The 21,930-nt window shown below is 53.2% G+C and overlaps 1 protein-coding gene across 3 annotated transcripts in view; it reads right to left on the minus strand.

The window, feature by feature from the left end:
* Positions 1-56: 56 nt before the first annotated feature.
* The window catches only part of RAB11FIP5 (RAB11 family interacting protein 5), a 51,413-nt gene continuing 29,539 nt past the window's right edge, over positions 57-21,930 (minus strand). The window contains exons 2-6 of one of the 3 annotated variants that reach the window (XM_064268725.1): positions 16,321-16,757; positions 15,506-16,205; positions 6,461-8,137; positions 2,515-2,704; positions 57-2,249 (exon numbers count right to left, since the gene is read on the minus strand). In XM_064268725.1, the coding sequence (XP_064124795.1) occupies positions 2,046-2,249; positions 2,515-2,704; positions 6,461-8,137; positions 15,506-16,205; positions 16,321-16,757 (3,208 nt within the window). In that variant the 3' untranslated portion in view covers positions 57-2,045. Of the gene's footprint in view, positions 2,250-2,514; positions 2,705-6,460; positions 8,462-15,505; positions 16,206-16,320; positions 16,758-21,930 lie in introns of all 3 variants that reach the window. The other 2 variants (XM_064268724.1, XM_003413678.3) reach the window with 2 other exon arrangements.

Consider the following 21,930-nt stretch of genomic DNA (forward strand, 5'->3'; position numbering starts at 1 on the left):
CCCACGGGAAGCTCTCTGACTCGCCCATTCCAAAGCAGGAACACGACAGAGCCACCTGCAGTATGTGAACTTTTTATTCTTCATAAAGTGCTCAAAACATGAACTACAAGCTCTTTATAAACAGGAGTTACAACTAGGAAGACAAACAGCAAAGCAGATCTGTGCGCTCTCTTCCGACTTGGGGCCAGGAGCAGAAACGCTAAACAAGAACCTTGGGCTTCAACTCAAAATTTTTTCTGAGGACATCCCTGCCCTGGGCATGCTGGAGGCCCATAGTCAAAAATATCTGGAAAATTGGAGTCAGGGCTGGGGATGAGTAGAGTCCAGGGGATTGCTAGCAGGGGAGTGACCCCCTCACCCCAGTAGAGACACTTTTCCAATCCCCAGTGGTTCCACCAAAAAAGTGACTGAAGTCCTGGGCACCTGTAGATACTTTTCTCCGCTTTGATGAGTGGTCCTTAAGGGCTTTCTCCCCTGTGTGGGGCTCCTCTGCTCCGTTCTGGCAGAAGAGAGACATCGCCACAGAGCATATCTCCTCCTAAGGCTTTACAAGTGACCCCCAGGCCCTCTCCAAAGAAAAGGCAACCCCAGAGAACGCTCACTTCCTCACTGGGCCAAAGCATCCTCCTTCCCCCCATCCCTTACTAAAACAGGCTGTCTGAAGCCTGCAATTCCCTGGGGAAGCCTCTTGTGCTTTCTGCAAGCAAACGGGGGGTAGGCCAAAGGACTGACACCTCATTTCAAAGTGCACTGCAGCCGAGCCAGGCAAGGCCAAGGGCAGGAGGGACAGTTGGGGTAGCAGCTCAGTGGCTGGATGGGAGGGTAACAAAGGCTTTTCCTAAGAATAGGTGTCTCCCAAAGGCAGAGTGGGACCTCCCACTTCCAGAATGTAGCTTTTATCCCAGGACTCTCCAGTTGGAGTTGAAGGCAGGGAAGAAGTTGAGGGGAAGAAGGCAGGGAGGTCAAGGGAAGAGCAGCAGCTTGGCCAGACCCTTAAATGGAATGAACTCTTGGGGGTGGGGAAGGGAGCAGAGTGCTGCCTCCTTCCTCCATTCCCATTCCTCAGCCCTGACAGATTCATTCCTGGTGTGCTCAAGAGGGACAGGAGGGGACGCCAAATAGGGAGAGGGGCTCTTGACCCCTCCCACAAAAGGCACATTTTAATTGGTTCCCAAAAGTTCAAACCCTGCAGCAGCACAGAGTTTTGGCATCTGGATGGGCAACAAGAATACAGATTGGGGTCGAACCCCAAAACATAAGCAGCCTATGGCCCTGCGGAGGGCCCCACACCTTGGAGTGGGTGAGAACTCAAACAGTGAGAAGGGGCTCTCGTCCCACCTGCCCTGACTTAGACATTCCCCTGTGACACTGATGGAAGGTCAGGAGGGGAGGGGAGGGGAGGGAGGAACTGCAGAGGGCAAGTTATCCACGCTACTCTCACTCCTCAGACAGCTAGAAACAGACTCAGGACATGGCAGAGACTAGACATGACTGCACAGGCTCCTTGTCGGTGCTAGAATGGATGCGAGGCTGAAGAGCAGGCAGCCTGGTTGCCCAGAAGTCACGGACCAACGGGCAGCTTGGTCCCTGCCCCAGCCCAGTAATACTGGGAGCCCCTCTCAGGGGCTGGAGGGAGATGAAGAGGAGAGGACTTAGTGGTGGGAAGAAATGGCTGAGCATCCTTGGGGGGCATAAAGTATGTGTCAGCAATAGTCTCACCCCAGATACCATGTCAAACATCAGCTCACAGCTGCTCCATCTTGTTTCAACTCCCTGGGGCTCCCAAAGCTAAGGGGTATGAAAATAGGCAGGTGAGAAGGACCCAGGGGTCCCAGAGGTACACAGCTGTACATGTAATCTGGTGCTCCACAAAGGAGTCCAAAGGGCACCCCTTCCAGCAGCTCCAGTTGAGCAGGAGGGAGAGGGGAACAAGGAGTGATGAGCACACTGCACCCCACCCCAGGTCAGAGTGAGCTCAGCAGGAGGGAGGGAGGGTTGAGCCTGTTGGGGGTCCACAGCAGCCCTCCCGGGGTGGGGAGGAAAGGTTACTTGGGGGGAACAGTGGGGATCTGCAGCAGTGTGGGTGAGGTCTCCATGATGCGCACCAGCAGCCGGTCGATGTAGCTCTCCAGCTCCTGCACATGCTCATCCCGCTGACTCAGCTCCCGCTCCCGCTGCAGGAGCAGGCCAATCAGCTCATCGTGTGTCAGGTGGTAGTACTTGGCCGACTGGTCCAGCGCACCTGAGTCCTGAGGCCAGACCGAGGGAGAGTGAGAAGGGCAGTTCTAGGGCAGCCGCAGGCCTGCCAGCCACCGCCCCAGTTCCACCATTCCACCACCACTGGGCCCTGGAGTTCTCTGTGTCCACTGCCAGAGATGGCTGATGGGCTTCAGGACTTCTGGAATGTCCTAAAGCCTCCTCCTTGCTCCACCCTCCCAGCACCCTGCCCAGGGCTCTCCCCACAGGACCACAAGATCTGGTCTGATGCCCCCTCAGAACCCCACTGGGCCTCACCTTCAGTATCTTGGTTTCCACAGCCTGGCCAATCTGGGGGGCAGGAGCTACAGGCTGAACACTGCCAGATGTGACTGTTTTGAGCTTCTCCAGACCACTGCTCAGGGCTGTGCTCAGACTAGAGCGGGCAGACTTCCTGTCGGGGCTGCCCTCCACAGGGGCAGCACTGAGGGGTTTCACAGGGTGGGGACTGTGAAGACAGACAAGAGATGGGTCACGGGGAGGGATGGGCAGCACAAGGAAAACGTACAGCCACCTTCTCTGCAAAGCCTCCAGGTCTCCTCACAAAAGCCACTCCACTTGGTGGTGGCTGCTCCGACACCGTCAAGGTCTCCAGGGCAGCTGTGTCCAGCGCTCCTCAGCAACCCTCCTCTCCCTTTCCCTCACTACCGTCCTCAATCCTCACCATCTGTCCCCTCCCCAGTTCACTCCCTCAGATGACCTTGCCCCTCACAGAGAGGGCAGAGGCCATCTTACAGACGTCTCTGTACCTACACCTAGTCTTTGCCATGGATGCCTCCTCCCTCCATCTCTTCTCCCTCCTCTTGTATACTGTAACCTTCCTCTAGGGGTGACCAACCTTCCCTAGAACTGTGGGGTTTCCCAGGTCATGGGACTTTCTGTTAAAACCATGAATGGCCAGAGCAAACTGGGAAGGTGGGTCACCTATCTCGCTCCCTACTGGTTGCTTCCCATCAGCACTTAAGCAGGCCTGAGAAAGCCTCCCATGACATTGTGTTCACTCTAGTTACCACCCTCAGTGAACACTTTTTGCTACTTCCTTCTCACTCAAGCTTCCCTAGAGTATGTGGACTACATCCTGTCTCTAATTTACCTTTCGTTGGCTTCTCAGCCCTTTAGAAGAGGACATCAGCCCTACCAGCCACTAAAAGCGGTCTTGCTGAGGTCACCGACTCCTGCCAGAGCTCACCTCACTGACCCCTCTTGTGGAGCTGACACTCATTGCTTCCTTTAGGCCGCTCTCTTTTCTCCCTTCGTTTACATCACTCTGGTTTTCTGAACTCTCATGGCCCCTTCTCAGCTACTAGTCTGCCCTTGTGTTATTCCCTCTCCACCTCCTTCGCTCCCCCACCCCTTGATCGCCACCTTCACCCCAGACCTCATCCTTGAGCTCTAGACCCATGTAGACAATTGTGGACTGGCTCTCTCCACTTGGGGCCACCTCAAGGGCATCACACTCTCCTCCACACCTGCCCTTCCTCCTGTGCATCCATGGCTGTGGGTGGCACCATTAGTCTACATGGCTCAAGTCAGAAACCTGGAGCCTGACTCCTCTTTTCGGCCTCGGCCCCAACAAACAGCCAAACCCTGCTACTTTCCTACCATCTCTCAAATTGTTCCCTCCTCTCCAAGCCAGTGCTAGCTAAATCTTCCTTCTGGCCTCGGCAGCTAAATCCTCTCCTCCATGACAGTCTTGCCCCCATTCTGCTGCTGAATAATAACCTCAGGCCTCTCCTTTAATGGCTCCCTATCAAGGTAAGAAAACACAAGTGTCAATGCCCTCTCATGCCCTACTCCCCCAGCCACAGGAAAATGGGGTGTCTTCAGGCTCTTACAAAAGCTCTTCCTCTGCCTGGAGCACTGCTAGCTCCTACTCATTTTCCAAGTCCACACAGGGCCACCTCCTCCTGGAAGCCTTCCAGATTCCCCCAGACTGACTAAAATGACCCTCCTCTGGGATCCTCCAGCACCTTGTACCTGTGAGTTACCCAAGTATCATGCCCCCAAATCAACTGGACTGCCTCTAGAGTACCACTTAAAATGTATACTTACTTCACAGAGGAATTGGACCATTTAGGGATAGGAAGCAAAATGGCTTAACCCAAGGCCCCAAGCTCCACTGAAGGAAGGCTCACCCAGATCCAGACGAGCCAGCTCTGTAACTCAGGACAGAGCTGTAGATTCAGTCTCACAAATTGCCAGGCATGGCAGAGAGCCCAGCCTGGGGGCAGAGAATAGGAAAAGGAACTGTCTGTCCTTTCCCCCCATCTAGGAGATACCTAAAACCAAACCAAACCCCCTGCTGTTGAGTCTATTGACTCACAGTGACCCTATAGGGTTTCCAAGGTTGTAAATCTCTATGGAAGCAGGCTACCACATCTTTCTCCAGTGGAGTGGCTGGTGGGTTTGAACTGCCGACCTTCTGGTTAGCAGCTGACCACTTTAATCACTGTGCCACCAGGGCTCCTCGCATTAGGGATAGGAGTATAAAAATGGCTCTAAAGCCACCTCTGGGTTGCATGGGGTGGGGATTACCAGTATGGCATAAAAACACCCTAAATAAGGAACCAGGGGTTCCAGGCTCTGGGTATGACTGCCCTCATACATCTGAGGGACCCTGAGCCCTGCAGCTCTGTGGACCCCATCTTCTCACCTGAGAAATAGGGATAGTTTTATTGGGGGCTGATGTAAGGATTATACCAAGTACAGACATGAAGCCAACTCTGAAGAGAATAAAGTAAGAAATGGCAAGTATAATTAGAAGTGGTGCTTGGATACAGCAGAGCCAGCTGCAGATGCCACAAACACAGAGCAAGGAAGCTGTACTCACCAGTCCCCCACTCCTATCTGTCACCTCAGTGGGGGGACAGCATCACCCCCTCCCACTGGAACAGAAGCCTGAGTGCAACCTAGGCACTCCCCTCCCGCCAGCTTCTCATGTCAGCGTTGGCCTCTCTGGGAGGTTCCCTTCACGGGTTCACTTCCACCTCTCTGCTGGACTGGGAATCCCTTGGGAATACAACAGGGACAGTGTCTTTCAGCTCTGCTCAGTGCGTGACACACAGTAAACGCTCAGTACATTTGGGTGACTGGATGTATGAACAGGGGGCCTCACAGACAGCCAGCATGGAGCTTGCCCTGCTCTCTAAACCCGCGCCCTGCCCTGGTCATCAAGGTCTGCAGCTGGCTTGGCTCCCCACCCTTCTTCACTCCGGCCTCCTAGAGTGCTATCGTCCCTCTGGACTTTGCTGCCCCTTCTAAGTCACGTCCCATTACCTCCCAGGGACCTGTGTCTTAAGACCTCAGCTCTTCATGAGCCACCTGGGGAGGTCACAGCGTCATACTTCTTCTAAACCAGACCAATGAATGTCACAGTGTCCACAGCACACAGGCATCCACTGTCCACTCAGCACAGCCCTAAAAGCATCAGGACCACCCCCTGAAAGGCACGAAACACAAACTAACAAAGCACCTGATGCAGTTACTGAGCTCTTTTTTCTGAGGGTCACATATATGGAAAGTATTTCAGGTTGTGTTTTGTTTTGTTTTTTTCTCTCTCTCCAAAGGCGTTTCCAGCCTTCCTCTCTGACCTAGGCGTTGGTCCCTCCTCTGGCTCTCTCTCTTTCATAGCCTGCTTCCCCACCCCATCTGGACAGGAAACTGGAAAGAGCCAGGGCCTGTGCTCCAGGGTGCCAGTTTTAGCCTGCTCTCCTGCTCTGCCAGGGCCTGCCCCTGAGAAGAGAATCAGGCTCCAGAACACAGCCCCTAGCTGACAGGCTTTGTGCAGGTGGGCCCACTCCAGGCAGCCCACAGCCAGCCAGGTGATGAGCGCCAGAGTTCTGAAGGGGCCCCAGCACCATGCTCATTCCCCTCCCCTCCCGTGCGGGGCCACCTAGGCTCTCTCTCAGCTCCATTCTCTATCCCCTGCATCTCCTCAGGACATCCCTCAAACCCCTGGCTTCTGGGGCACCACAGCCCTTCTTGGAGGCACCCTCCTTGTTCAAGGTCCCGAGGAGGAAGAAGCTTCAGAGCTGGGAGCATAGAAAACCCCTGCTGTCAAAGCCCCCCCATCCTGCCTCCTAGGTGGAGACCCTCACCTGCCTCGGAAAGGAGAAGCTGGAGCGTCAACACCCAGCCCCTGTGAAGGTTCTGCCCCGCTCCAGCCCCTGCTTCCTGGGAAATGTTAGTGGGGTGGGAAGCTCACCTGGCACTGGGCTGTGGCTCCTCAACTGGCCGTGTCTCCAAGGGCAGAAGCACAAGCGGGGAGGCTGGGGTGGCTGCAGCGCGGTCCTCCCCGAGTGGGGCGGGAAAGCCCCCGGTGGGGGAGGGCTCAAAGGGTCCTGGGGGCGAGGCTGGCTCCCCTGGGGTTGGGGAGGAAGAGGCCTGGGGCCAGGCTCCAGGCAGGGAAGAGCACTGAGGGCTGAGCCCCCCATGGAGGTGGCTGGCCCAGGGTGGGAGGGTGGGTGGTGGAAAGGTGGGCTCTGGAGGGGTGGGTAGCTCTTCTGGACCAGAGTGGATGGAAGAGTCCCTGGACCCCAGAGGGGATGTGGAAGGGAAGCTGGGGGGGTCTCGGCTCCCTTGAGACAAGGGCTTCAAGGTATCCTCCTCGGTGGAGGCCCACAAGTCAGTCTGTTGGGAGCTGACTGACAGGGGCCTAAGCTCCTCTCCTGCTGGTCCCCGGCTCTGGGCCTCAGGAGCCACGGGGGCTTCTCCTCTCTCAGGAGCCCTACAGATCTGCTGACTCTGAAGAGCCAAGCTCTCTGAGTAGTAGGGTGTGGGGACAGGGCCCTCAGGGCAACTGGTGGGCAGAGACAGGCAGGACCCTGACACAGGGGGACTTGCATCCTCCATGGCATCTTCCGAGCCAGGCTCGCCCAGCAAGGTCTCTGAAGAATGGCCATCAGACTCCTCCGACTCAGGCTTCTCTCCCTCCTCCTTGGCCTCCTGAGGACCAAGAGCCAGTGTGCTTGGGAAGGCATCTTCTTTTATATCTGGCCCCCAGTTACTTGGCCTCCCTGCAGCCTTCCCTTCCTCCTCCTCTTGCTCCTGCGAACTTCCAGGTATGAAGAGACGTGGTGGCTTGGGAGGCGGCGTGCTGGGCTGCAGCCCCTCCTCCGACACACTCTTGGGTTTAGGCTCTGGCTCCAGCTCCTGTGGGGGAAGCTTCTCACTCCCCTTGGGGCTCACAGTTTCTGGTGCTTCTGGCTGCTCCTGGGGGGGAGGCAGCTCGTCAGACTCTCCCCGCAGGACTGGTGAGGATGTCTCAGTGGCAGGAGAAATGGTGACCACATCCCAAGGCCAGGAATCATTGACCGTACTCAGCTCATGGAAAAGCTGGCTTTCACCTCGGGAGGCCTCCTCATCCTGGGTCTCAGGGGTGTCGTCTGGGCCAGGCAGCCTCTCCCACACACTGATCACTTCTGGGGAGCTAAACAGAGATGTCGCGCTGTCTGCTGGACTCTGCCCTGCATCCCCTCCTGGGGCCGGCGGCTCCCTGCCTGGCTCAGAGTCTGAGGCTCTGAGGTGCAGCTGGGCTGATGTGGAGGGCAGGCTGGCCCCTACCAACCCAAGGGGCTCCGGGTCAGCCGTACTCTGCTGGTCCAGTCCCAAGTCCACAGGCATCCTGGGCTCCTGCCACATGCTGCTCCCATCTCTTCCTCCTCCCTCAGGGTCTCCCCAGGTCTCAGCTGCCTTCACTGTCACAGCCCCGGAGCCTGGGGCCTGCAGCCCAGTCGCCTCCAGCCCCACTCCTGCAGGGGCCAGAATCTTGCTCCTGGCCTCTGGACACAGCCTGCTGGCAGCAAAGACGTTGAAGGTGTCCTCCCACTCAGTCAGGGCTTTCCCCGGGGAGGCCAGAGGGGTGGAGCTGGCCCTTGAGGCACTGGGGAGAGAGGGAGCAGGTGAAGGACAGTTTAGTATTTTGAGTGCTACCAGCTCATCGAAGAAGGGGCTGCTCTGCAAGGAGGAGAGGAACGGGTTGGTGAAACCCGAGAATCCAGATGGGGTGGCTTCATGGGTGGCTTCAGGGGTGGCGGTGGTGGCAGCAGCTGTGGCAGCAGCAGGGGAGGCAGCTACAAAAAGGTTAGTGCTTAGCATGGGTGCAGCGGTGGGAGCAGGAGTGGCAAGGGCCGGAGCACAGGGGGAGCAGGGGAGGTGGTGAGGAAGAGCGGCTGGGTCAGGTTCTACCTGAGGAGACACGTCCAGGCTGTGGAGGGAGACAAAACCGTGAGCCTCCTGGTTAATGCCGAGACTGGAAACGCTCCTGCTACATACCACCCCCTCCCCACCTCCGCGGGATGGACAACCATACGCACATGGGCTGGGCTCAGGCTTCTGGACATGATTAGGCACCCCCAAGGAGAAAATGCTGGGCAGAGTTAATGTAATCCTCACACCCACCCTGGAAAGCAATAATCCCATCTTGCAGCCAAGATCCAAACCTAAGCAAGTATTCTTTTCACTATGCCATGCTGAAGATTCTATTCCACACAGGGCAGAAGCCTAACGAACCCATCAGAAAACGCCTTACAGACCTTTAAGGACAGAGAGAGGAAAGAAAATACTAGCTGGCTTGGAAGGGATAAAGAGACCAGAGAAAGGCCAGGACTAGGTACTTGGGGGAGGGACAAAGCCAGCACTGATAGAGCCAAGCCAGGCACCTGGAATCAGCTCAGACTGGTTCTACGACCCCTGCGAAGACAGGAGGTAATGCGATGGACTGTCATCAATCAAAGAGGACCCACTCCTCTCATTTCTTGGAGGAGCAGCATGAATGGCCAACTAGGAAAACAAGAAAGCTGTTAGGATGTCTACTTTCAGCACCCACACAGCTCAGCACCCAGCAGGCGGCACCCCTCACCAAAGGCACCCGGGGGTTAGCCCTGAAACAGCTCCTCTAGAGAGACAAAGGGCTGGAAACACAGCCAGGGAGGCAGCGCCGATAACTCTGGGTGTCATCCTGGGTCTCCCCACACAGATCCTGGCTCCCCTGGGTGGGGACTGGCCTGGGACAGGACAGGTCCCCTCAGGAATGAGCCTACACTTCCAAAGACACCGGACAGCATTGCCTCAGCTCTTCCCTCCAGGGGCATTCCAGGAGGGATGCCCCCCTCCCCACGCCTTATCCATAGTGCACGGCTGACTGGAGAAGTGTGGGCAGGGGCAGCCTCTGAAACTAGAGCCTCTGCTTCCCCAAGATACCTCAGAACACAGACAAAAGGCCAGAAAACCAGTACAGGAGAAAAGGGGGCCCACACTCCAGCTTTTAGCACTTAGATGTTGGTGTAACGGGAATCTGCCCTGCAGCTGGGCCCACCTGCCAGCCCCAGACCGAAGTGGCCTAATCTTCTGCTGCCAAACCCGGTCTCCTTCCTCATGGCCAGTCCCCCAGCTTCCCTCCTCATACCCAGTCCCCCAGTCTCCACTTTAAGCTCCCAAGACTCCATTCTTTGACCCCTGTGTGCCCCAGGATGGAAACAACCTGGAAAACTCTTATATATTCATCTTCTCCACTCAGCCAGCTTCTTCCCACTTCTCAGTCTCATCCCCACCACTTGAAGATTAGGGAGATGGTAAATACATAAATAAATAAATAAAACTCATCCACTTCCTCCCCACTGGGCTTCCCAGCACCACTCAGCTTCTAGAGAGGATCCTGGGCCTGCAGTCCCAACCCTTCTCTCTTCACTCCTGGCAGGACCCGGGGCCAAGGCATACATGCCTGCCTTGGGGGCCAAGAGGGGGTCCAAAACCTTGCCCCCCATTCCAGCACACACACCAATCATAGCCTACCCTGCCAGCAGGACAGAGCCGACACTACTTGGAGGTACCTCTCTCCCCAGCTCCCTTTAGGATGAGTTACCAGGGTGGTCTGGGGGAAGAGAGCTCTATCAACAAACAGCACCAAGCTCTACACCCCCTCAACCCCAGCCTGGCCACCCACTCACCCTGGCAGTCTTAGAGCAAACTGGCTGGTAGGCAGAAATGCAGGGCAGGAGGGTGGGAGCCCCAAGGTAGGCTCAGCAACCTCGCCACAACCCCTCCTCACATGCTCCCCAGAGATGCACACAAACCCGTTGGTATGGAATCAGGCAAAGGGCTCCCTGGAGGAAGAGACTCCAGGCGCCAGGATCAGCAGACGTTCCCAAGCTGTGGTACCTCTGAGAGCATCCTTCCTGCCCTTCCTATCCAGCAACACACCCCCCACCCAATACCCTGTACTGTCCAGGACTTCCCTGCCACACTGCATACCAGATGCAAATCCTTGTAGTTCTCACTTGGAACCTTTTTCTCATGCCCATCCCCTCCCTCCCATTCCACCTAGCACAGATCAGTGTGGTTCTCTGCTGGCTGTGCTCCGAGGACAGAGACAACACGTTCTGCATCCTGGAGCCCACCGGGCAGCCCGCACAATGCCCCAGGCAGTGGGACTTCAACATTTGCTCATCTGTCTTCCCTTTTAAGACTGAATGTTTACTCTCTAGAGAAGTCTTGCCTTGTACCAAATCTCCACTTTCTCTATTACAGTTCAAACACACTTCTTCCTCTCTGCCTTCAGGTTTGATGGGGAAAGAAACCAGAAGTCAAAATGTCTCTGCTCTTCACCCTCAGGGCCTGCAGGAACCTTACAGCAATTGGTTAAACCTGCCAGTTAATGCAGGAATCACCTGTTCACTGCGCCAGCCCTTTTCCCTTAACCACCACCATTGCTGGGCAGCTCACTGGACCACCAGGTCACATACGCAGCGGGAGGCCAGACTTCTCCAGAAGAATATTCCTCCTTAGGCTGAGATGAACTTGGTGTGCTTGTTATTCCCACTCATTGGTCCCAGCTGTAGTCTTTGTGGCTTTTGACCAGGCAAAACAAAATTTAAAAAAACCCATTGCTGTTGAGTTGATTCCAACTCATAGTGACCCGACAGGACAGAGTAGAACTGCCCCATGGGGTTTCCAAGGAGGAGCTGGTGGATTCGAACTGCTGACCTTTTGGTTAGCAGCCCAACGTTTAACCACTGCACTATCAGGGTCTTCGACCAGGCAGTGCACCAAAAGGTCAAAGACAGCCTCCAGGGCACACCCACCCTCAGCCAATGTCCCTTCCTCCAGCCGCTCCTCCTAAGGCATGATTTCCTGGCATCCTCCTAAGATATGCCCCCAGATCCCAGGAAGCGTGTCCAGGATACTAGACACATTCCCTGCCTCTCATCATCTGGACACATTAAGGTGACAGAGAAGAGGCTTGTAAACTATAAGTAGGGAGATTATATGATTTATCTTCCAAATCAGAACACTTTTAATATAGTGAAAGAAAAAAAAAAAAACCCATTGCTGTTGAGCCAATTCTGACTCATAGTGACCCTACAGGGCAGAGTAGAACTGCCCCATAGGGTTTCCAAGGCTGTATATCTTTATGGAAGCAGACTGCCACATCATTCTCCTGTGGAGAAGCCGCCTGGTGGATTCTAATCACCGACGTTCTGGTTAGCAGCCGAGCCCTTAACCACTGCACCACCAGGGACAGGGCACTGTGAACTATGCCAAGTAAACAGGCATAATGACGTCTGGCCACATTAACTAGAAGTCACTGTGCACACATCCAGTTAGTCATGTACACCTCTAAGAACGCAGCCCAAGACTGAGCTAGTCCAGCAGCCACAGAAACCACACCTGGTGAGGGACGGGGGAGGTGCAGAGATTGCTAAAGGCCACCATGATGATACACTTGCCTTTATGTTATACCATACTTAACCAAATTAAAAAAAAAAAAACAAAAAAACATTGTATCAACATATGATTCCCTATTATGTACAAAGTGCTATAGTTCCTGTGAGGGGGATGGGGAGGGGAGGGAACAGAAGGATAGCCTGCCCTCAGGAAGCTTATGTTTTAAAGGGGTTAGAAAGGAAGAAACAACGCCTGTCCACTCTAGCATTAGCAGGTTTAGCACCTGTGGCCTTGGCCATCCCCAGTCACACACTAGGTAGCTGGTGCCTGTGCTGCAGCCTGGTGTGAACAGCTCACTGTGGGACTGGGGGGCAGGGAGGGGTCCTGCAGCCCAGGTGGGGCTGAGTCTCAAGCACCACCCCGCCAACACACACACAATGGGAGGGGCCTAGTGTAACAGGGACTGTGGGACCTGGCAGAGGAGGGACAGTTCAGGAGGTAAAGGAAGGCCACCTTCTTGGCCCTTCACACTCTCGAGCCTTCTCTTCCAGCCACTGCATTCCCCAGCAACAGCTGCCGTTTTTCTGGACACTATACTCAACTTGAGGAGCTCTGGTGATGCAGTGGTTAAAGTGCTTGGTTGCTAACAGAAAGGTTGGTGGTTCAAACCCACCAGCCACACCGCAGGAGAAAGATGTGACAGACTGCTTCTGTAAAGATTCACAGCCTTGGAAACCCTTTAGGGCAGTTCTACTCTGTCCTATCGGTCGGACTAAGGTTTTTTCCAACACTTTCAACACAGGCTGTGTCCTACCTCTCTGTGGGGCATCAGTGCCACGTGGGAGCACTAGAGGGCGCTGCTGCCCTTCCTAGTGTGAACACTGGCACTCTCCATCGCAGCCCCAGGGCAGAGGCACCCCTAATCTCTGACCTGTGGAGAGACTCCCCATGTCATAGCAAGGGATTCTGCAGCTACCTTCAGTCACTCCAGTTCTGCTGTCTAACCTACAACTTCCTGCCATGAGCTAGCTCACCTCATTCTAACTCAAAAGCCCTCAGCAAGCCCTCTGGGTGAGCCCCAGCAGTCCTTCCTTCCGGCCAGTGTTCCCCCCTACCTCCAGGGCACACAGGGTCAGGGTGATATTGAAGGGCTCAATGTCCATGTTTCTGTCTGTCCAGGCCAGGCTACTTTACCCAAAGAACAGCCTCTCCCAGCCCTGCCTGGATACATGCAGCCCCAGAGCCCACAGTGCAGCCGCCGCCTACAAGTGGGCACCAGGGAAGGCAGGAATGCCTGAGTACCCTCCAACCTGCTGAGGACAAGGCTCAGAATTCAAGTGTAAGCAGGACAGAAACCTCAGCTTCTCTGTGCCCATCAATGATCCAAACTCTCTTGACTCTGAAGGGATGTTAGGAGACATAGGGAAACGGAGACTAAGTATCCCAGGGGCAGCCACAACTCCATCACACAACATCACAGCCTCCAGGTGTCTAAGCTCAAAGTCTGGGTTCTCACTTACAAATGACCTCACACAAAGATGTACCCCAGCATCTGCCCTGCCTTGGAAAAGGCCCAGAGACACCCCACCGACAGCAGCACTGAGCCCAGAGCCTGTGGCCCTTCTGACCCAGATCCTCCCAAAAACATCCCTGTCCAGGCTCTCCAGCCACCTCCCTCCAAACATCTCTCAGAGTTGTCCCAGGGCCACCAGGCTCAGTCTGGACCTCCAGAAAGGCCTGTCTCCTTCCTCCTAGTCTCCTGCAGGCCACAGACGCCTAGCAGTTCCCCCTGGGCTTTGGTGAGTGGGGACTGGGCAGTAGGGACAGAAGCTGCTATACTAGGCAGGGGAGCAAAAGGGGATATACCCAGAGACTGACCCATCCCAGTCCCCTCATCTATGAGGCTCTGACATGGGCTGCCAGCCAGTGAGGGAGAGCCCAGCCCTAGAAAGGCCCTTTACTTCTCTCTTCACTCCTCTTGGCAGACTCAAAATTTCAAAAAGAAAGAGAAAAGCCAGGACTTCAGGATTCCTTTCCCCTCTACTGGGGACTAGGTTTAGGGGTCTTCCCTCTGCCCCCTTTCTCTCCACCCCTCATCACTGTGCCCAGCCTTCCCATTCCACCTCCTGCCCATATACCCATGGAGATGGGAGGGGTGGGCCTGCTGAGAGAACAAATACAGCTGTCCCCACCACACTGGCTGGGGTTGCCGAAGACACTGTCCGGGTTGCTCCCAGGCCCTTGGAAGAAAGACACATGCTACTGTGGCCTACCCTGGGCCCACCCTGGGCCATGCCAGGTAACACTGCAGCCTCTCCTGGCCCTGCCCTGGGCCCCCACCAGATAGCACAGCAGCCTCTCCTAGCTCAGAGTTAGGAAGAGGCAAAGAAGCCAGGGTGGAGGCCAGAGGATCTGTCAGGGCCTGGGCTCAAGGACTCTTGAGATCCCCCCTAGGTGGGACTCAGCACATTCCAGACAGACCAGCCATTAGTACTTCAGCAGTGCCATATCCCAAAACCAAGAGACATCAGAAAGGGCCAAAGCCCCAAAGGTCTCCAAGGACAGTGTGTAGATTATAGATTTCAGAGGAGCTGCCCATAGCCTCTTGCCAGGCCAGAGGAGTCACCGGAGGTGAATGTCTTGGGAGAAAAGGGTAGGGTACTGTCTTAGTTATCTAAAAAAAAAATATAACAGAAATACTACAAATGGGTAGCTTTACCAAACAGAAATTTATTTTCTCAGTTTAAGAGTCTAGAAGTCTGAATTCAGGGGACAGGCTCTAGGGGAAGGCTTTCACTCTCTGTTGGCTGTGGAGGAAGGTTGTCTCTTTGAGTTTCTGCTCTGGGGCGACCTCCATTTGGCTTGGCATCTCTCTTCCCCCACCTCTCCTTGCTAGCTTGTGTTTAACCTCTTTTATATCTCAAAAGTGACTGGCTCAAAATACACCCTACACTAAATCCTGCCTCATTAATGTATAACAAAGACAGCCCATGACCAAATGGGATCATAACCACAGGCACAAAGGTGAAGGACTTACAACGCATATTTTGGGGGGGGACACAATTCAATCCATAACAAGCATCAATCACTTGATTCCCATCTCTCACAGGGAAGAGACCACAAGCCAGCTGGAGCAGCTGTGGGGAGCGGGGAGTAGTCTATTTTCAGAGAAGTCTGAGGGTACAGTCCCCAAACCCCTCCTCTCTATCTGCTGAGGTTACCTTACCTTGAGGCCAGAGGGCAAGAAGTGGAGGCCAGGAAATAATCCATTCAAATGGCCTCTCTCTGCTTCCCCTGTACCTCCCCCTCCTCAGGGGGTAGGTGTGCCAACCCACGCGGCAGAGCGCATTGCCCCTCAACCCATGACCCTCAGAGCACTGGGCCCTGGCAACTCACCTGTGTCCATGTGCAGAGAACAAGCCTGGGCTTAGGACAGGGTACCCATTTAATCATGCAAAGCCAGAGCTCCAGCAGCCTGCCCAAGGGCAGTATCTGTGCTGTCTTCCCTGCCCCAGGGTCCAGGCCAATGGCTGCAAACACCCAGGCATCCTCCCCAAAGAGGAAGGTGGTCTTGCCAAGAACGTACCTGGGTTTCTGAGTTGCCTCCTTGGCCTCTCTCAAGCCAAACCAGCTACTCTTGGCCTTTTCCTCCCCGCTGGAAGAGTGGTGTAGGGAGGCCCCCAGAGTGGGACTGCCCTTCTCTCCCAGTGAGCTACGTCGCCCCAACTCGCTTCGGCTCAGGCCTGGGTGGTGATGGTGGAAGAGGCCCATCCGGGGCTTCCGCTCCTCCTTCCGGACTCCCTCCTTCTCTGCCAAGGCCTCAGAGGAGGCCACCATGGGTGTGGTGACCTGGACTGGCTTCCCCTCTGAAAGCTGGGCCCCCTCCTCCTCGCCAGAGTGGCCAGCCCCGATGGCCAGCACTTTGGACTGTGTGCTTGGCTCCTCCTGTCCAAGCATTGCCTCTGAGCCACTGGTGCTGCGGCTGCCCCTGCCCCAGGAGTCATCTACCGACCGAGGCCCCTCCTCAGAGGGCCGGAAGGAGACATTGTGCAGGGAGCTAGAGGGTGGGAAGGGGCCCGAGATGGAGCTGCGGTGCCGCAGGGGTTCCGGGGGCTCCTCGTTGTAAATGTGGCTCCCATTGATACAGAGGGAAGAGCGGGAAGCAGTGTCAAGGTGGCCCTGAAGGTCAAGGAGGGCTCGGGGAGGAGCTGCTCGCACCTGGCTGGCCTCGTCGCTGTAGGTCCTTTTGTGGGTGAACAACTTGGGGGACTGTGCAGAGTCCCTGCCTGAAAAGCAAACAGATGGAGTTAGCCCACAGGAACGGGAGCCCCGTGTCCACACCTCAGGCCATCCCACGGCCAGCCCTCCTCTGCCCTCCTGGGGGCCCAGCCCCTTGCTCACCCCCTTCGGTGGACAGCCAGCTGGTACGGCTGGGTGAGCGGGTGAGGAGTTCAGCACCAGGCCCCTGGTAGGCCAGGCTCCCGCTGGCAGAGGACAGGGTGCTATCCGAGCCCAGAGAAGTGTTGGATTGGGTCAGGGATGACTTGCGCAGCTTGTTTCGGAGGAAGAAGCCCTTGGCTTTGCCCATTTTGCCCAGGCTGCCCAGCTCAGGATCCTCCAGGGCACTGCTTGGGAGGATAGCGGAGGCGGATTCCAGGTCAAACTTCTTCTTGCCCTTCATCTTGTCCTTGATCTTGCTGAAGGGGGACCGCGGCTTATCCTTCATGGACAGGTCAAACATGCTGGCACTCAGGTTGTTGCGCGTGAACTGGATGGTAACTTGGATCTCCCCACGTTCTTTCTCCTTCTTGCCGGGCTTGGAGTGCAGTTTGTACCACCTGTGAGAACAAGGGGGGCAGGCAGAGCTCTGGTCACAGGTTCAGGGTCACGGAGCACCTCCTTGCTTTGGAGGCCACTGAGAGCCTCTCCCCATACGTCCCTGCTCTGATACACAGACCCTGGCCCACAGGCCACAGATATAGCTGAGAAATTATCCGAAACTTTTCCATGATGGAGGAGCCACATCCTGAGTAGGTGAAGCTCTGGGTGAGACTCACACACACCCAGCAGGGAGTACAGTGGTCAGCAACATTCCCCTGGAGCCTAGAGACCTCCCCTTCTGCCCCTCTCTCCCCCACACACACACCCTGAAACTCTGAGGCCCAGGGGGACAAGGCTGGCCCTGGGAGAGACCCCCAGATCTCCAGGACCCCGGTGCAGACAGACCTACCCACATTTTTCCCTATTTACGTCATCTCTGGCCACTCCCAGCCAAAGCTCTGCTTGGAGCCACAAATGAGCCCAAAAAAGAACAGCTCACCCAAGGCCCAGGGCCAGGAACCCTAGTGCACCAGCACACACACACCCCTCACCCACATACTGACTCACCCCAAGCCCTGCCAGGAACACCTCTGCAGGATGGAGTAGCCAACAAGAGCAGCCTAAAGAGACCTTGAACAGGGGAGAGAGAAGAGCACTCACATTTGCTGAGCATTTGCTTTGTGTTACAACCAGTGCAATGGTTCTTAACTCAATTCCACCTGTGTTTCACAACAAGCCTATGAGGCAAGAGACACTATCCCTATTTGACAGATTAGAAAGTTGAGGCTCAGAGATAAAATAATTCATCCAAGAACAAGCAATCAGTAAAAGGAAGTGAGGATATACAGTCAGGTTTTCTTTACTCCAAAGCCCAGGTTCTTCCCACTACACGTTTCCGAGAGCAACACAAGGAACGAGTCTCTAACACACAGTGTGATGGGACTGTCCACAGCACAGGGTGGGTGCAGTATACCCTTCACAGGAGGGGCTGTGCACGTGGGTTTGCAGTAAGGAGGAGAGTCAGGAGGAGCTCTTCCTTCCTCTGCTTCCCAAATCCCCTCCCCAACTCTATTCAGATGCCCAGAAGGCCTGAGACAGGCTGACTAATCTGATTCAGACCGGAGAGCCACATCAAACAGCATTCGTCCGTGGGGCAGTGAGACACCCTCCCGCTCTGTTCAGCCAGGCCATATCCTTCCCCATCTGCTACAGATGTGAAGAAAGAGCTTCCCCCAGAGAAAATGAACCAAAAAGGCACTGCACTTAGGACACCAAGCCTGAATGATGAGATCAGGGTCAGGGCTGAGCACAGACAAATAACTGAAAGTCAACCGTCTTTCATACCAGCACCGAGAACACATAACCTCCCTGGCATACAAGGGCTGAAATAAAACATTCAAAGGAAGTATTAGAAGATAAAGTGGAGGAAATTTCCAGGAAAGTAGAAGAAGAGGGGATTAGAGGTCAATCCAAGAGGTTCATCAATCAAATAACTGGAGAGTCGAATAATGGGAGAGTCAAAAAAAGAGAAAGGAACATGGAAAGGAAGAAACTATGAAAGAAATAATACAACAAAGTTTTCCTAAACTGAAGGACATCAGCACCAGCACAAAGGGGGCCACAAGTATCCAGCACAATGAATGAAGAAAGACCCATGTTGAGATATCACTGTGAGGTTTCAGAGCACCAAGGATAAAGCTGTTGTTGTTGTTCGGTGTCATCAAGTCAGTTTCAACTCACAGCAACCCTACGTACACAGAAAGAGACACTGCCTGATCCTGGGCCATCCTCACATTTATTTCTATATTTGGCCCATTGTTGCAGCCACTGTGTCAATCCAACTCCTTAAAGGTCGTCCTCTTTTTTGCTGACCCTCTGCCTTACCAAACATGATGCCTTTCTTCAGGGACTGGTCCTTCCTGATAATATGCCCAAAGTACGTGAGACGAAGTCTCCCCATTCTTGCTTCTAAGGAGCATTCTGGCTGTGTTGTCGTTGTTGTTAGGTGCCGTCAAGTCAGTTCCGACTCATAGCGGCCCTATGAACACAGAACGAAACACTGCCTGGTCCTGAGCCTTCCTTACAATCGCTGTTATGCTTGAGCTCATTGTTGCAGCCACTGTGTCAATCCACCTCATTGAGGGTCTTCCTCTTTTCGGCTGACCATGTACCCTACCAAGCATGATGTCTTTCTCCAGGGACTGATCCCTCCTGACAACATGTCCAAAGTATGTAAGATGCAGTCTGACCATCCTTGCCTCTAAGGAGCATTCTGGCCGTACTTCTTCCAAGACAGATTTGTTTGTTCTTTTGGCACTCCATGGTATATTCAATATTCTTCGCCAACACCACAACTCAAAGGCATCAATTCTTCTTTGGTCTTCCTTATTCATTGTCCAGCTTTCACAAACATATGATGCGATTGAAAATACCATGGCTTGGATCAGGAGCACCTTAGTCTTCAAGGTGACATCTTTGCTTTTCAACACTTTAAAGAGGTCCTTTGCAGCAGATTTACCCGATGCAATGTGTCTTTTGATTTCTTGACTGCTGCTTCTGTGGCTGTCGATTGTGGATCCAAGTAAAATGAAATCCTTGACAACTTCAATCTTTTCTTTGTTTATCATGATGTTGCTCATTGGTCCAGTTGTTAGGATTTTTGTTTTCTTTATGTTGAGGTTCAATCCATACTGAAGGCTGTGGTCTTTGATCTTCATTAGTAAGTACTTCAAGTTCGCTTCACTTTCAGCAAGCAAGGTTGTGTTATCTGCATAACGCAGGTTGTTAATGAGTCTCCCTCCAATCCTGATGCCCCGTTCTTCTTCATATAATCCAGCTTCTTGGATTATTTGCTCAGCATACAGATTGAATAGGTATGGTGAAAGGATACAACCCTGACGCACACCTTTCCTGACTTTAAACCAATCAGCATCCCCTTGTTCCGTCCGAACAACTGCCTCTTGATCTATGTAAAGATTCCTCATGAGCACAACTAAGTGTTCTGGAATTCCCATTCTTTGCAAAGTTATCCATAATTTGTTATGATCCACACAGTCGAATGCCTTTGCATAGTCAAAAAAACACAGGTAAACATCCTTCTGGTATTCTCTGCTTTCAGCCAGGATCCATCTGACATCAGCAATGATATCCCTGGTTCCACGTCCTCTTCTGAAACCAGCCTGAATTTCTGGCAGTTCCCTGTCGATATACTGCTGCAGCCGTTTTTGAATGATCTTCAGCAAAATTTTGCTTGCATGTGGTATTAATGATATTGTTCTATAATTTCCACATTTGGTTGGATCACTTTTCTTAGGAACAGGCATAAATATGGATCTTTTCCAGTCAGTTGGCCAGGAAGCTGTCTTCCATATTTCCTGGCATAGGCGAGTGAGCACCTCCAGCGCTGCATCTGCTTGTTGAAACATCTCAGTTGATATTCCATCAATTCCTGGAGTCTTGTTTTTCGCCAATGCCTTCAGAGCAGCTTGAACTTCTTCCTTCAGTACCATCGGTTCCTGATCATATGCAACCTCTTGAAATGGTTGAACATCGACTAATTCTTTTTGGTATAATGACCCTGTGTATTCCTTCCATCTTCTCTTGATGCTTCCTGCGTTGTTTAATGTTTTCCCCATAGAATCCTTCACTATTGCAACTCGGGGCTTGAATTTTTTCTTCAGTTCTTTCAGCTTGAGAAATGCCGAGTGTGTTCTTCCCTTTTGGTTTTCCATCTCCAGCTCTTTGCACATGTCATTATAACACTTTACTTTCTCTTCTCGAGACGCCCTTTGAAATCTTCTGTTTAGCTCTTTTACTTCATCAATTCTTCCTTTTGCTTTAGCTCCTCAACTTTTGAGAGCAAGTTTCCTCCGACATCCATCTTGGTCTTTTCTTTCTTTCCTGTCTTTTCAATGACCCCTTGCTTTCCTCATGGATGATGTCCTCGATGTCATTCCACAACTCATCTAGTCTTCGGTCACTAGTGTTCAATGCGTCAAATCTATTCTTCAGATGGTCTCTAAATTCAGGTGGGATTTTTTTTTTATATACTCAAGGTCATATTTTGGCTCTCGTGGGCTTGCTCTGATTTTCTTCAGTTTCAGCTTGAACTTGCATAGGAGCAATTGATGGTCTGTTCCACATTTGGCCCCTGGCCTTGTTCTGACTGATGATACTGAGCTTTTCCAGCGTCTCTTTCCACAGATGTAGTCAATTTGATTTCTGTGTGTTCCACCTGGCGAGGTCCATGTGTATAGTCGCTGTTTACGTTGGTGAAAGAAGGTATTTGCAATGAGAAGTCGTTGGTCTTGCAAAATTCTATCATTCAGTCTCCAGCATTGTTTCTATCGCCAAGGCCATATTTTCCAACTACTGATCCTTCTTCTTTGTTTCCAACTTTCGCATTCCAATCACCAGTAATTATCAATGCATCTTGATTGCATGTTCGATCAATTTTAGACTACAGCAGCTGATAAAAATCTTCTGTTTCTTCATCTTTGGCCCTAGTGGTTGGTGCGTAAATTTTCCTAATAGTCATATTAAGGAAACCCTGGTGGCGGGCGTAGTGGTCAAGTGCTACAGCTGCTAACCAAGAGGTTGGCAGTTCAAGTCCACCAGGCGCTCCTTGGAAACTCTATGGGGCAGTTCTACTCTGTTCTATAGGACGGCTATGAGTCGGAATCAACTCAACGGCAGTGGGTTGGGTGGGTTTAGTCACAGTAACTGGTCTTCGTTGTAGGTGTATGGATATTATCCTATCACTGACAGTGTTGTACTTCAGGATAGATCTTGAAACGTTCTTTTTGATGATGAAAGCAACACCATTCCTCTTCAAGTTGTCATTCCCAGCATAGTAGACTATATGATTGTCCGAATTCAAAATGGCCAATACCCGTCCCCTTCAGCTCACTAATGCCTAGGATATCGATGTTTACGCATTCCATTTCATTTTTGACGATTTCCAGTTTTCCTAGATTCATACTTTGTACATCCAGGTTCTGACTATTAATGGATGTTTGCAGCTGTTTCTTCTCATTTTGAGTTACGCCACATCAGCACGTGAAGGTCCCAAAAGCTTTACTCCATCCAAGTCATTAAGGTTGGCTCTACTTTGAGGAGGCAGCTCTTCCCCAGTCATCTTTTGAGTGCCTTCCAACCTGGGGGGCTCATCTTCCAGCACTATATCAAGCA

This window comes from Loxodonta africana, chromosome 15 (genome assembly GCF_030014295.1).
Source record: "Loxodonta africana isolate mLoxAfr1 chromosome 15, mLoxAfr1.hap2, whole genome shotgun sequence".
Lineage (NCBI taxonomy): Eukaryota > Metazoa > Chordata > Mammalia > Proboscidea > Elephantidae > Loxodonta > Loxodonta africana.